The sequence below is a fragment of the Ictalurus furcatus genome, chromosome 14 (genome assembly GCF_023375685.1).
Source record: "Ictalurus furcatus strain D&B chromosome 14, Billie_1.0, whole genome shotgun sequence".
NCBI lineage: Eukaryota > Metazoa > Chordata > Actinopteri > Siluriformes > Ictaluridae > Ictalurus > Ictalurus furcatus.
In genome coordinates, this window is record NC_071268.1 from 10,604,051 (window position 1) to 10,620,149 (window position 16,099).

General features: G+C 51.6%; 1 protein-coding gene across 5 annotated transcripts in view; it reads left to right on the forward strand.

The window, feature by feature from the left end:
* Positions 1-16,099, forward strand: part of fbxw11a (F-box and WD repeat domain containing 11a) — a 67,972-nt gene that overhangs the window by 20,169 nt on the left and 31,704 nt on the right. For 4 of the 5 annotated variants that reach the window (XM_053640860.1, XM_053640859.1, XM_053640861.1 and 1 more), the window contains 5 exons: positions 222-471; positions 1,375-1,493; positions 2,287-2,397; positions 3,786-3,864; positions 6,497-6,676. In XM_053640860.1, the coding sequence (XP_053496835.1) occupies positions 222-471; positions 1,375-1,493; positions 2,287-2,397; positions 3,786-3,864; positions 6,497-6,673 (736 nt within the window). In that variant the 3' untranslated portion in view covers positions 6,674-6,676. Of the gene's footprint in view, positions 1-221; positions 472-1,374; positions 1,494-2,286; positions 2,398-3,785; positions 3,865-5,217; positions 6,677-16,099 lie in introns of those variants that run through there. The other variant, XM_053640863.1, reaches the window with a different exon arrangement.

Genomic DNA, 16,099 nt, shown 5'->3' on the forward strand with positions numbered 1-16,099 from the left:
GGTCTAATAGAACTTCTAAGGATTTAAAGACGAATCATTCAGTCAAATACTCATGTACAAGTAGTTTTTTGCAGAAACACCAGTTATACAATCTTTTTTGTTGTTGTTGGAATTTAAACTCTGAACTGTGTCTTTCATGCTTTCTATAATCACACTACAGCATGTTTAAATTGTTACAAGTAAGTTAGACCACTGTTTTCCCTTCTCTCATTCTGGCTCAGAGTTTGGGATGCGAATTCCGGTGAGGTTCTGAACACTCTGATCCACCACAACGAGGCGGTCCTTCACCTACGTTTCTGTAATGGCCTGATGGTGACGTGCTCTAAAGATCGCTCCATCGCAGTGTGGGACATGGCCTCTGCCACTGACATCAGCCTGCGTCGCGTGCTCGTGGGCCACAGGGCCGCCGTCAACGTCGTCGACTTCGATGACAAATACATCGTCTCCGCCTCAGGAGACAGAACTATAAAAGTAAAAATACAATGATGGCTTTAGTTTAGTTTTTTTTTGTTGTTGTTTGGCAAAATTGTTGAAGTGATGGGTTGGTGTGTTTTGTAATTGTTGAACTTTTTAGTTAAATTTGTAGCAAAAATAGCATTTCATGATATGAAGATGGGCTTTGATGAACTATTTTATACTAGATGTCAACTAATTTATAAAATTTGTAATATTTTATCATGTAAAGTAAAAATAAACAGAGAAAGGAGTAAAATGTAAAAAAATGTTATGTATTTAAAAAAAAAAAAATTTAATTGTGTATGATTTATACAGTTGTGCCTAAAAGTTTGCATACCCCTTGCAGAATCTTCTAAATCTTAATACTGTTAACAAAATAGGAGAGATCATAAAAATCCCATGGGTTTTTTTTTTTTTTTTAATTTGACCCCTGTCCTGAATAAGCTATTTCACATAACAGATGTTTACATATAGCCCACAAGACAAGATAATAGCTGAATTTATAAAAAAAAAAAAAAAAAAGACCCTGTACAAAAGTTTACACACCCTTGATTCTTAATACTGTGTGTCATTACCTGGATGATCCACGACTTTTTATGTTTTGTGATAGTTGTTCACGAGTCCCTTGTTTGCAACTGCAAGGGGTATGCAAACTTTTGGGCACAATTATATAGTCACTTGTTTGCAAGTTGCTAGCAAATGATTTAAATACTATAAAGGAGACATTAATGCAGTTGTGTTTTTCCCCCGCTAATTATTTATATTAGTTGACCTATTGTGCAGTGTTATTAGTTTATACTCTGGTCATTATTGTGATTGCTGTCCTGATGTCGTGTGTGTGTGTGTGTGTGTGTGTGTGTGTGTGTGTGTGTGTGTGTGTGTGTGTGTGTGTGTGTGTGTGTGTGTGTGTGTGTTTAGGTGTGGAGCACTAGTACCTGTGAATTTGTCCGAACACTAAATGGACACAAGAGAGGTATTGCCTGCCTCCAGTACAGAGACAGACTGGTGGTCAGCGGCTCCTCGGACAACACCATACGGTGTGTGTGTGTGTGTGTGTGTGTGTGTGTGCGCGCATGTATCTTCAGTGCATCCGGAAAGTATTCACAGCGCTTCACTTTTTCCACATTTTATGTTACAGCCTTATTCCGAAATGGATTAAATTCATTATTTTCCTCAAAATTCTATAAACAGTACCCCATAATGACAACATGAAAGAAGTTTGTTTGAAGTTTGTTGTTGAGCCTTTGTTGTTTGTTGTATTGAGCAAAGGCTCAACTTTGTTGAAGCACCTTTGGCACCAGTTACAGCCTCAAGTCTTTTTGAGTATGATGCTACAAGCTTGGCACACCTATTTTTGGGCAGTTTCTCTCATTCTTTGCAGGACCTCTCAAGCTCCATCAGGTTGGATGGGGAGTGTCGGTGCACAGCCATTTTCAGTTGTCGAAACATCTCAAGGATGATCAGTGGAATTCTGAGTGTCATGGCAAAGGCTGTGAATACTTATGTACATGTGCTTTTTTATTTTTTATAAATTTGCAAAGATTTCAAACAAACTTCTTTCATGTTGTCATTATGGGGTATTGTTTGTAGAATTTTGAGGAAAATAATGAATTTAATCCATTTTGGAATAAGACTGTAATATAAAAAATGTGGAAAAAGTGAAGCGCTGTGAATACTTTTCGGATGCACTGTACTTGTAACAGAGATCTCATCATTTGGTGTATATATTCTCTTAAGAATTAAGTGGGTGAAAGGAATGTATGTTTGTGTTGGCAAAAGAAATGTCTTACATGGGAATATATTAAGGATAGATATCCTTATGTCGTGCAGATTGTGGGATATTGAGTGCGGGGCATGTCTGCGAGTGTTGGAAGGCCATGAGGAGCTTGTTCGTTGTATTCGGTTTGACAACAAGAGGATCGTCAGTGGAGCATATGACGGGTAACGCACACAGTGTGTGTATATCGTATGTGTGTGTGTGAGAGAGATAGATATATATGTGTGTGTGTGTGTGTGTGTGTGTGTGTGTGTGTGTGTATAGGTGCAGCTTGAAAAATTTTACTATCATGGAAAAGTTGTTTTTTTTCTGTATTTTAATTCATAAAGTGGAACTCCTATATTCTAGTTTCATTACACATAAAGTGAACTATTTCAAGACTTTTTTTTTCTTTTAATCTTGATGCTTACACCTCATGGAAATCAAAAATCCAGTATCTCAAAATATTTGAATAACGAATTTATAATACAGAAATGTCGACATGAGAAAAGCTCTAATCAGCTAATTAACTCAAAACACCTGCAAAGTTTTCCTGAGCCTTTAATCTGTGTCTGGTTCAGTACACACAACCACAATCATGCTTAAAGTCCAGTGTGAAGTTTCCACAGTCAGTGATGATTTGGGGTGCCATGTTATCTGCTGGTGTTGGTCCACTGTTTTCTCAAGTCAAGAGTCGATGCGGCGTCTACCAGGAGGTTTTAGGGCACTTCATGCTTCCATCTGCTGACGAGCTTTATGGAGATGCTGATTTCCTTTTCCAGTAGGACTTGGCACCTGCCCACAGTGCCAAAACTACTAGTAACTGGTTTGCTGACCGTGGTATTACTGTGCTTGATTGGCCAGCCAATTCACCTGACCTGAACCCCATAGAGAATCTATGAGAGACATCAGATCCAACAATACAGGCGAGCTGAAGGCCGCTATCAAAGCAACCTGGGCTTCCAGAACACCTCAGCAGTGCCACAGGCTGGTCGCCTCCATACCATGCCGCATTAATGCGGTAATTCACGCAAAAGGATTAAAGCCCTGACCGAGTACTGAGTGCATAAATTAACATACTTTTTAGAAGGTCGACATTTCTGTATTATAAATTCTTTATTCTAATATTTTGATACTGGATTTTTGATTTCCATGAGCTGTAATCAAGATTAAAACAAAAAAGTATTGAAATATTTCACTTTATGTGTAATGAATCTACAATATATGAAAGTTCCACTTTCTGAATTAAATTACAGGGAAAAAAATTAACTTTTCCAAGATATTCACATTTTTTAAAGGAGGTGTGTGTGTGTGTGTGTGTGTGTGTGTGTGTGTGTGTGTACTAGCTATTACACTTAACCAAATAGACTAATCTAGGAAGCTAATATCGATAGTTAATGTTTATTGAAAAAATTGGCTCGCTAATGATCCTGCATGTACCACTAGATAATATTTTTACATGGATGTTTCATGTACATAGTCTTTTCAGTGCATTTTTGTGTTCTCTCTCTCTCTCTCTCTCTCTCTCTCTCTCTCTCTCTCTCTCTCGCTCTCTCGCTCTCTCGCTCTCTAGCAAGATTAAGGTGTGGGATCTGCAGGCTGCTTTGGACCCTCGTGCTCCAGCCAGCACTCTCTGTCTGCGCACACTAGTGGTGAGTGTGCAAGTGGTGAATAAATTAAACATTTATTCCATTCCATTCCATTCCATTCCTGAGGCTTCACTAGCCACAGCCTTCACAGGCCAATGTCTTGCATCTCTCAGAACACATTTCAGTGTCATCATGGGTCATAACTTTAGCATACTGCACACGTGACATTTGTTGAGTCACTATCACTCGCTAGATTTCTCTTTCCTCAAGATGGATGCTGATCTAGAAGCAGCTATGTTTCTGGTGCTGCACAAAACAAGACTTCTCTTTGCTAACATACTTACTTACCTAAGATGCGAGGTTCCATTACGTTACAAGTCATTCGTTTTAATCTGTGACCTCAAATGCTAACACATCTGGCTGTTGGTTTGTATTCAGACTTAAATTCATAAACGTACTCCTCGGCAGGAGCAACAGTTTAGCCTGTCATGTTTCTACAAATCTTACGGAACCCTGGTCTCGTGAAATGAATTAAGGGATTGTCTAGAATCTAGGCCCGGGGTTATGAACTAGCAGACCACAGCCTGGATGCAGACGTAGCAGGGTATTTCAAACGGTTCACAAATACTATACAGTAAAATACTGTAGCAGAACCGACCAAAAATTAATGAGAAATGGTCGCGGTTTAGCAAATCTTAAAAAAAAAGCTTACTTTTTAAATTAAATAAATAAATAAATAGATAAATAAAAATAAATAAATAAAAACATTAACCATTGTAGCAGATCTCTTTCTGTAGCAGATCCTCTCTTGTGGCTAATTGTGGCCAATATTTAAAACAAAAAAATTTTTTTTTTTAAATTTGCCTTGCACCTCCAGGGTTGGGGGTTTGGTTCCGGCTTCCACCCTATGTGTGCGGAGTTTCCACAGTATGTTCTCCCTGTGCTTAAGGGGCTTCCTCTGGGTACTCTGGTTTCCTCCCCCAGTCCAAAGACGTGCTGTAGGCCGATTGGAATCTCTAAATTGTCTGTCGTGTGTGCAGGGTTTCCACGGGTCCTTTAAAAAGATTTTTAAAAGTTTAAAATCCAACTATCCAAATTTTAGGCCTTAAAATGTCTTAAATACGATTTTGACAGGTCTTAAAAATCTGTTTGTATTATTCTTGGGTTAAGTGAACGTTACTTTTATAAAGTTCTAAACTTCAGTCTCGCTTTTAAACGTGTTCTTTGGGAAACATTTGTATTGATCATGGTGTTACAAAAAACTGAATCAGCCCGGTCAGAATTTATCACAAATAATTTGGGGACTCTGATTATCCTTCATACTTTGTTTGCCAATAAGGACATGAAATAGGTCTTCAATTGCATTCATAATTATCTTAAAAAGGTCTTAAAAATTTTACTTGTTGAATCTTGCAGAAGCCCTGAGTGGGTGTGGAATTGTGCCCGGCGATGGGTTGGCACCTTGTCCAGGGTGTCCCCTACCTTGTGCCCCAAGTTCCCTGGAATAGGCTCCAGGCTCCCCCCTGACCCTGTATAGGATAAGCCAGGGGTGTCCAATCTTATCGTGAAAGGGCCGGTGTGGATGCAGGTTTTCATTCCAACCAAGCAGAAGCCACACTTGAGTCTATTGAAAGCCAAGATCAACTGATTAAACAGGTGCAATCAGGTGTGACTCCTGCTTGGTTGGAATGAAAACCTGCACCCACACCGGCCCTTTGCGGACAATATTGGACAGCCCTGGGATAAGCAGTACAGAAAATGGATGGACTTGCTCTCTCTGGTCTGATTAACGAAGTGCCGAGTTGGCTTGTTAAAAAATTGATGATGAAAACAGAATGTCGGAAGAGAAATATGCATTTATTCTCTGGTTCATATTCAAAACAAGTCTCTTCTGTTCAGAGTCCAATAGCGCTAGTCAAAAGTGACCACTTCAGATTGAATGAATCATTAATCATGAAGCCTTAAAGGTAGCTGCTGTTGCCGTTTGGTCATGTGTATCGGTCATCAGGTTCTTTGTAATCAAGGAAAATTTAGACCTTCGCAAATTTTATTTGGATAGCTTTGGTCTAGACCAAGAAAGTTATGCTCAAGCTGTATTAAAATGAACTGATGACTGAACCCAAAAATTTAATTAGTGTCATTTTCGCAGTTTTGTAAAGTTAAGTCCTTCCTTTGTAATTTACCAACACACCAGGAGGAAATGTTGATATTCCTATTGGTTTTATTTTATTTCCTAAGCCATTCTTCCGTCATTTGTATAAAAGAATGAACCACTACATGCTAACTACCTCGTAACTAAGTCATTAGTCTCAGTCATTACCTTGCTTATGCTTGTTGTATGTTTTTCCCAGTTGCCTCACAACCTTAACTGTGTGAAAAGCAAACAAATCAAGTGTTAATTTTCCCATGAACATTTGAACGCACCAATGCACAGAGCTCAAATGCCAGGTGCCTTTAACAAAGGACAGCTTTTTCTCAGGAGCCAGCAAAATGCAGTCTATGTAGGGAGCTGCCTTCTGATTGGAACACGGTCGGTCATCTAAAGGCAGGTGGAACTGCTTTGTTTTAATAACCTGAATAACTCCATGTCTTGCCATCATCATTTTCGCCATCTTTCACTTGGCATGTGATTTCCTTTTGGTGTGTGTGTGTGTGTGTGTTGTAATTTTGTGCTATCGTGGTTACCTTTTTGCAGGAGCACTCTGGCCGTGTGTTCCGGCTACAGTTTGATGAGTTCCAGATCATCAGCAGTTCCCATGACGACACAATCCTTATATGGGACTTCCTGAATGTCTCCCCCAACGGACAGCCAGACGGAGTCCCACATGCAGCCAGATCGCCCTCGCGCACCTACACGTACATCTCCAGATAGCGGGTGGGTACACACACCCACACCCACCCCTACACGTACATCTCCAGGTAGCGGGTGGGTACACACACCCACACCCCCCCCCCCCCTACACGTACATCTCCAGGTAGCGGGTGGGTACACACACACACACCCACCCCTACACGTACATCTCCAGGTAGCGAGTGGGTACACACACACACACACACCCCCCTACAAGTACATCTCCAGGTAGCGAGTGGGTACACACACACACACACCCCCCTACACGTACATCTCCAGATAGTCGGTACCCACACACACACACACACACACCCCCCCTACACGTACATCTCCAGGTAGCGGGCGGGTACACCCCTACACACCCCTACACGTACATCTCCAGGTAGCTGGTGGGTACACACACCCACCCCTACACGTACATCTCCAGGTAGCGGGTGGGTACACACACCCACACCCACCCCTACACGTACATCTCCAGGTAGCGGGTGGGTACACACACCCACACCCACCCCTACACGTACATCTCCAGGTAGCGGGTGGGTACCCACACCCACACACCCCTACACATACATCTCCAGGTAGCTGGTGGGTACCCACACCCACACACCCCTACACGTACATCTCCAGGTAGCTGGTGGGTACACACACCCACACCCACCCCTCCCCCCTACACGTACATCTCCAGGTAGCGGGTGGGTACACACACCCCCCCCCCCCCCACACGTACATCTCCAGGTAGCGGGTGGGTACCCACACCCACCCCTACACGTACATCTCCAGATTGCGGGTGGGTACACACACCCCTACACGTACATCTCCAGATTGCGGGTGGGTACACACACCCCTACACGTACATCTCCAGATTGCGGGTGGGTACACACACCCCTACACGTACATCTCCAGATTGCGGGTGGGTACACACACCCCTACACGTACATCTCCAGGTAGCGGGTGGGTACACACACACACACCCACCCCTACACGTACATCTCCAGGTAGCGAGTGGGTACACACACACACACACACCCCCCTACAAGTACATCTCCAGGTAGCGAGTGGGTACACACACACACACACCCCCCTACACGTACATCTCCAGATAGTCGGTACCCACACACACACACACACACACCCCCCCTACACGTACATCTCCAGGTAGCGGGCGGGTACACCCCTACACACCCCTACACGTACATCTCCAGTTAGCTGGTGGGTACACACACCCACCCCTACACGTACATCTCCAGGTAGCGGGTGGGTACCCACACCCACACACCCCTACACGTACATCTCCAGGTAGCTGGTGGGTACCCACACCCACACACCCCTACACGTACATCTCCAGGTAGCGGGTGGGTACACACACCCACACCCACCCCTACACGTACATCTCCAGGTAGCGGGTGGGTACACACACCCACACCCACCCCTACACGTACATCTCCAGGTAGCGGGTGGGTACCTACACCCACACACCCCTACACGTACATCTCCAGGTAGCTGGTGGGTACCCACACCCACACACCCCTACACGTACATCTCCAGGTAGCTGGTGGGTACACACACCCACACCCACCCCTCCCCCCTACACGTACATCTCCAGGTAGCGGGTGGGTACACACACCCCCCCCCCCCCCCACGTACATCTCCAGGTAGCGGGTGGGTACACACACCCCCCCCCCCCACACGTACATCTCCAGGTAGCGGGCGGGTACCCACACCCACCCCTACACGTACATCTCCAGGTAGCGGGCGGGTACACACACCCACACCTACACGTACATCTCCAGGTAGCGGGCGGGTACACACACCCACACCCACACGTACATCTCCAGGTAGCGGGCGGGTACACACACCCACACCTACACGTACATCTCCAGGTAGCGGGCGGGTACACACACCCACACCCACACGTACATCTCCAGGTAGCGGGCGGGTACACACACCCACACCTACACGTACATCTCCAGGTAGCGGGCGGGTACACACACCCACACCCACACGTACATCTCCAGGTAGCGGGCGGGTACACACACCCACACCCACCCCTACACGTACATCTCCAGGTAGCGGGCGGGTACACACACCCACACCCACCCCTACACGTACATCTCCAGGTAGCGGGCGGGTACACACACCCACACCCACCCCTACACGTACATCTCCAGGTAGCGGGCGGGTACCCACACCCACCCCTACACGTACATCTCCAGGTAGCGGGCGGGTACCCACACCCACCCCTACACGTACATCTCCAGGTAGCGGGCGGGTACACACACCCACCCCTACACGTACATCTCCAGGTAGCGGGCGGGTACACACACCCACACCCACCCCTACACGTACATCTCCAGGTAGCGGGCGGGTACACACACCCACACCCACCCCTACACGTACATCTCCAGGTAGCGGGCGGGTACACACACCCACACCCACCCCTACACGTACATCTCCAGGTAGCGGGCGGGTACACACACCCACACCCACCCCTACACGTACATCTCCAGGTAGCGGACGGGTACACACACCCACACCCACCCCTACACGTACATCTCCAGGTAGCTGGTGGGTACACACACCCACACCCACCCCTCCCCCCTACACGTACATCTCCAGGTAGCGGGCGGGTACACACACCCACACCTACACGTACATCTCCAGGTAGCGGGCGGGTACACACACACACACCCCCCCTACACGTACATCTCCAGGTAGCGGGCGGGTACACACACCCACACCCACCCCTACACGTACATCTCCAGGTAGCGGGCGGGTACACACACCCACACCCACCCCTACACGTACATCTCCAGGTAGCGGACGGGTACACACACCCACACCCACCCCTACACGTACATCTCCAGGTAGCTGGTGGGTACACACACCCACACCCACCCCTCCCCCCTACACGTACATCTCCAGGTAGCGGGCGGGTACACACACCCACACCTACACGTACATCTCCAGGTAGCGGGCGGGTACACACACACACACCCCCCCTACACGTACATCTCCAGGTAGCGGGCGGGTACACACACCCACACCCACCCCTACACGTACATCTCCAGGTAGCGGGCGGGTACACACACCCACACCCACCCCTACACGTACATCTCCAGGTAGCGGACGGGTACACACACCCACACCCACCCCTACACGTACATCTCCAGGTAGCGGGCGGGTACACACACCCACACCCACCCCTACACGTACATCTCCAGGTAGCGGGCGGGTACACACACCCACACCCACCCCTACACGTACATCTCCAGGTAGCGGGCGGGTACACACACCCACACCCACCCCTACACGTACATCTCCAGGTAGCGGGCGGGTACACACACCCACACCCACCCCTACACGTACATCTCCAGGTAGCTGGTGGGTACACACACACCCCCCTACACGTACATCTCCAGGTAGCGGGTGGGTACACACACACACACCCCCCTACACGTACATCTCCAGGTAGCGGGTGGGTACACACACACACACCCCCCTACACGTACATCTCCAGGTAGCGGGTGGGTACACACACACACCCCCCTACACGTACATCTCCAGGTAGCGGGTGGGTACACACACCCACACCCCTACACGTACATCTCCAGGTAGCGGGTGGGTACCCACACACACACACACACACACACACACACACACGTACATGTACATCTCCAGGTAGCGGGCGGGTACACACACCCACACCCACCCCTACACGTACATCTCCAGGTAGCGGGCGGGTACACACACCCACACCCACCCCTACACGTACATCTCCAGGTAGCTGGTGGGTACACACACACCCCCCTACACGTACATCTCCAGGTAGCGGGTGGGTACACACACACACACCCCCCTACACGTACATCTCCAGGTAGCGGGTGGGTACACACACACACACCCCCCTACACGTACATCTCCAGGTAGCGGGTGGGTACACACACACACCCCCCTACACGTACATCTCCAGGTAGCGGGTGGGTACACACACCCACACCCCTACACGTACATCTCCAGGTAGCGGGTGGGTACCCACACACACACACACACACACACACACACACACACACACACACACGTACATGTACATCTCCAGGTAGCGGGCGGGTACACACACCCACCCCCACCCCTACACGTACATCTCCAGGTAGCGGGCGGGTACACACACCCACCCCTACACGTACATCTCCAGGTAGCGGGCGGGTACACACACCCACCCCTACACGTACATCTCCAGGTAGCGGGCGGGTACACACACCCACCCCTACACGTACATCTCCAGGTAGCGGGCGGGTACACACACCCACCCCTACACGTACATCTCCAGGTAGCGGGCGGGTACCCACACACACCCACCCCTACACGTACATCTCCAGGTAGCGGGCGGGTACCCACACACACACACCCCTACACGTACATCTCCAGGTAGCTGGCGGGTACCCACACCCACACACCCCTACACGTACATCTCCAGGTAGCTGGCGGGTACCCCCACCCACACACCCCTACACGTACATCTCCAGGTAGCTGGTGGGTACACACACACACCCCCCTACACGTACATCTCCAGGTAGCTGGTGGGTACCCACACCCACACCCCCCTACACGTACATCTCCAGGTAGCAGGTGGGTACACACACACCCCCCTACACGTACATCTCCAGGTAGCTGGTGGGTACACACACCCACACCCACCCCTCCCCCCTACACGTACATCTCCAGGTAGCGGGCGGGTACACACACCCACACCTACACGTACATCTCCAGGTAGCGGGCGGGTACACACACACACACCCCCCCTACACGTACATCTCCAGGTAGCGGGCGGGTACACACACCCACACCCACCCCTACACGTACATCTCCAGGTAGCGGGCGGGTACACACACCCACACCCACCCCTACACGTACATCTCCAGGTAGCGGACGGGTACACACACCCACACCCACCCCTACACGTACATCTCCAGGTAGCTGGTGGGTACACACACCCACACCCACCCCTCCCCCCTACACGTACATCTCCAGGTAGCGGGCGGGTACACACACCCACACCTACACGTACATCTCCAGGTAGCGGGCGGGTACACACACACACACCCCCCCTACACGTACATCTCCAGGTAGCGGGCGGGTACACACACCCACACCCACCCCTACACGTACATCTCCAGGTAGCGGGCGGGTACACACACCCACACCCACCCCTACACGTACATCTCCAGGTAGCGGACGGGTACACACACCCACACCCACCCCTACACGTACATCTCCAGGTAGCTGGTGGGTACACACACCCACACCCACCCCTCCCCCCTACACGTACATCTCCAGGTAGCGGGCGGGTACACACACCCACACCTACACGTACATCTCCAGGTAGCGGGCGGGTACACACACACACACCCCCCCTACACGTACATCTCCAGGTAGCGGGCGGGTACACACACCCACACCCACCCCTACACGTACATCTCCAGGTAGCGGGCGGGTACACACACCCACACCCACCCCTACACGTACATCTCCAGGTAGCGGGCGGGTACACACACCCACACCCACCCCTACACGTACATCTCCAGGTAGCGGGCGGGTACACACACCCACACCCACCCCTACACGTACATCTCCAGGTAGCGGGCGGGTACACACACCCACACCCACCCCTACACGTACATCTCCAGGTAGCTGGTGGGTACACACACACCCCCCTACACGTACATCTCCAGGTAGCGGGTGGGTACACACACACACACCCCCCTACACGTACATCTCCAGGTAGCGGGTGGGTACACACACACACACCCCCCTACACGTACATCTCCAGGTAGCGGGTGGGTACACACACACACCCCCCTACACGTACATCTCCAGGTAGCGGGTGGGTACACACACCCACACCCCTACACGTACATCTCCAGGTAGCGGGTGGGTACCCACACACACACACACACACACACACACACACGTACATGTACATCTCCAGGTAGCGGGCGGGTACACACACCCACACCCACCCCTACACGTACATCTCCAGGTAGCGGGCGGGTACACACACCCACACCCACCCCTACACGTACATCTCCAGGTAGCTGGTGGGTACACACACACCCCCCTACACGTACATCTCCAGGTAGCGGGTGGGTACACACACACACACCCCCCTACACGTACATCTCCAGGTAGCGGGTGGGTACACACACACACACCCCCCTACACGTACATCTCCAGGTAGCGGGTGGGTACACACACACACCCCCCTACACGTACATCTCCAGGTAGCGGGTGGGTACACACACCCACACCCCTACACGTACATCTCCAGGTAGCGGGTGGGTACCCACACACACACACACACACACACACACACACACACACACACACGTACATGTACATCTCCAGGTAGCGGGCGGGTACACACACCCACCCCCACCCCTACACGTACATCTCCAGGTAGCGGGCGGGTACACACACCCACCCCTACACGTACATCTCCAGGTAGCGGGCGGGTACACACACCCACCCCTACACGTACATCTCCAGGTAGCGGGCGGGTACACACACCCACCCCTACACGTACATCTCCAGGTAGCGGGCGGGTACACACACCCACCCCTACACGTACATCTCCAGGTAGCGGGCGGGTACCCACACACACCCACCCCTACACGTACATCTCCAGGTAGCGGGCGGGTACCCACACACACACACCCCTACACGTACATCTCCAGGTAGCTGGCGGGTACCCACACCCACACACCCCTACACGTACATCTCCAGGTAGCTGGCGGGTACCCCCACCCACACACCCCTACACGTACATCTCCAGGTAGCTGGTGGGTACACACACACACCCCCCTACACGTACATCTCCAGGTAGCTGGTGGGTACCCACACCCACACCCCCCTACACGTACATCTCCAGGTAGCAGGTGGGTACACACACACCCCCCTACACGTACATCTCCAGGTAGCGGGTGGGTACACACACACCCCCCTACACGTACATCTCCAGGTAGCGGGTGGGTACACACACACACACCCCCCTACACGTACATCTCCAGGTAGCGGGTGGGTACACACACCCACACCCCCCCACTACACGTACATCTCCAGGTAGCGGGTGGGTACACACACCCACACCACTACACGTACATCTCCCAGGTAGTGGGTGGGTACACACACCCACACCCCTACACGTACATCTCCCAGGTAGTCGGTGGGTACACACACCCACACACACACACCCCCCTACACGTACATCTCCAGGTAGCGGGTGGGTACACACACCCACACCCCTACACGTACATCTCCAGGTAGCGGGTGGGTACCCACACCCACACACACACACACACACACACGTACATCTCCAGGTAGCGGGTGGGTACACACACCCACACACACACACTCCTACACGTACATCTCCAGGTAGCGGGTGGGTACACACACCCACACCCCTACACGTACATCTCCATATAGCGGGTACCCACACACACACACGCACACACACCCCCCTACACGTACATCTCCAGGTAGTGGGTGGGTACACGCACCCACACACACCCCCTACACGTACATCTCCAGGTAGCGGGTGGGTACACACCCCCCCCCCCCCTTACACGTACATCTCCAGGTAGCGGGTGGGTACACACACCCACACCCCCCCCTACATGTACATCTCCAGGTAGCGGGTGGGTACACACACCCCTACACGTACATCTCCAGATTACGGGTGGGTACACACACCCCTACACGTACATCTCCAGATTGCGGGTGGGTACACACACCCCTACACACCCCTACACGTACATCTTCTAGGTAGTGGGTGGGTACACACACCCACACCCCTACACGTACATCTCCAGATAGCGGGTACACACACCCACACCCCTACACGTACATCTCCCAGGTAGTGGGTGGGTACACACACCCACACACACACGTACATCTCCAGGTAGCGGGTGGGTACACACATCCACACACACACACTCCTACACGTACATCTCCAGGTAGCTGGTGGGTACACACACCCACACCCCTACACGTACATCTCCATATAGCGGGTACCCACACACACACCCCCCTACACGTACATCTCCAGGTAGTGGGTGGGTACACACCCCCTTACACGTACATCTCCAGGTAGCGGGTGGGTACACCCCCCCCCCCTACACGTACATCTCCAGGTAGCGGGTGGGTACACACACCCCCCCCCCCCCCCCTTACACGTACATCTCCAGGTAGCGGGTGGGTACACACACACCCCTACACGTACATCTCCAGATTGCGGGTGGGTACACACACCCCTACACGTACATCTCCAGATTGCGGGTGGGTACACACACCCCTACACGTACATCTCCAGATTGCGGGTGGGTACACACACCCCTACACGTACATCTCCAGGTAGCGGGTGGGTACACACACACACACCCCCCTACACGTACATCTCCAGATAGTCGGTACCCACACACACACACACACACACCCCCCCTACACGTACATCTCCAGGTAGCGGGCGGGTACACCCCTACACACCCCTACACGTACATCTCCAGGTAGCTGGTGGGTACACACACCCACCCCTACACGTACATCTCCAGGTAGCGGGTGGGTACCCACACCCACACACCCCTACACGTACATCTCCAGGTAGCGGGTGGGTACCCACACCCACACACCCCTACACGTACATCTCCAGGTAGCGGGTGGGTACACACACCCACACCCACCCCTACACGTACATCTCCAGGTAGCGGGTGGGTACACACACCCACACCCACCCCTACACGTACATCTCCAGGTAGCGGGTGGGTACACACACCCACACCCACCCCTACACGTACATCTCCAGGTAGCGGGTGGGTACCCACACCCACACACCCCTACACATACATCTCCAGGTAGCGGGTGGGTACCCACACCCACACACCCCTACACATACATCTCCAGGTAGCTGGTGGGTACCCACACCCACACACCCCTACACGTACATCTCCAGGTAGCGGGTGGGTACACACACCCCCCCCCCCCCACACGTACATCTCCAGGTAGCGGGTGGGTACCCACACCCACCCCTACACGTACATCTCCAGATTGCGGGTGGGTACACACACCCCTACACGTACATCTCCAGATTGCGGGTGGGTACACACACCCCTACACGTACATCTCCAGATTGCGGGTGGGTACACACACCCCTACACGTACATCTCCAGATTGCGGGTGGGTACACACACCCCTACACGTACATCTCCAGATTGCGGGTGGGTACACACACCCCTACACGTACATCTCCAGGTAGCGGGTGGGTACACACACACACACCCACCCCTACACGTACATCTCCAGGTAGCGAGTGGGTACACACACACACACACACACCCCCCTACAAGTACATCTCCAGGTAGCGAGTGGGTACACACACACACACACCCCCCTACACGT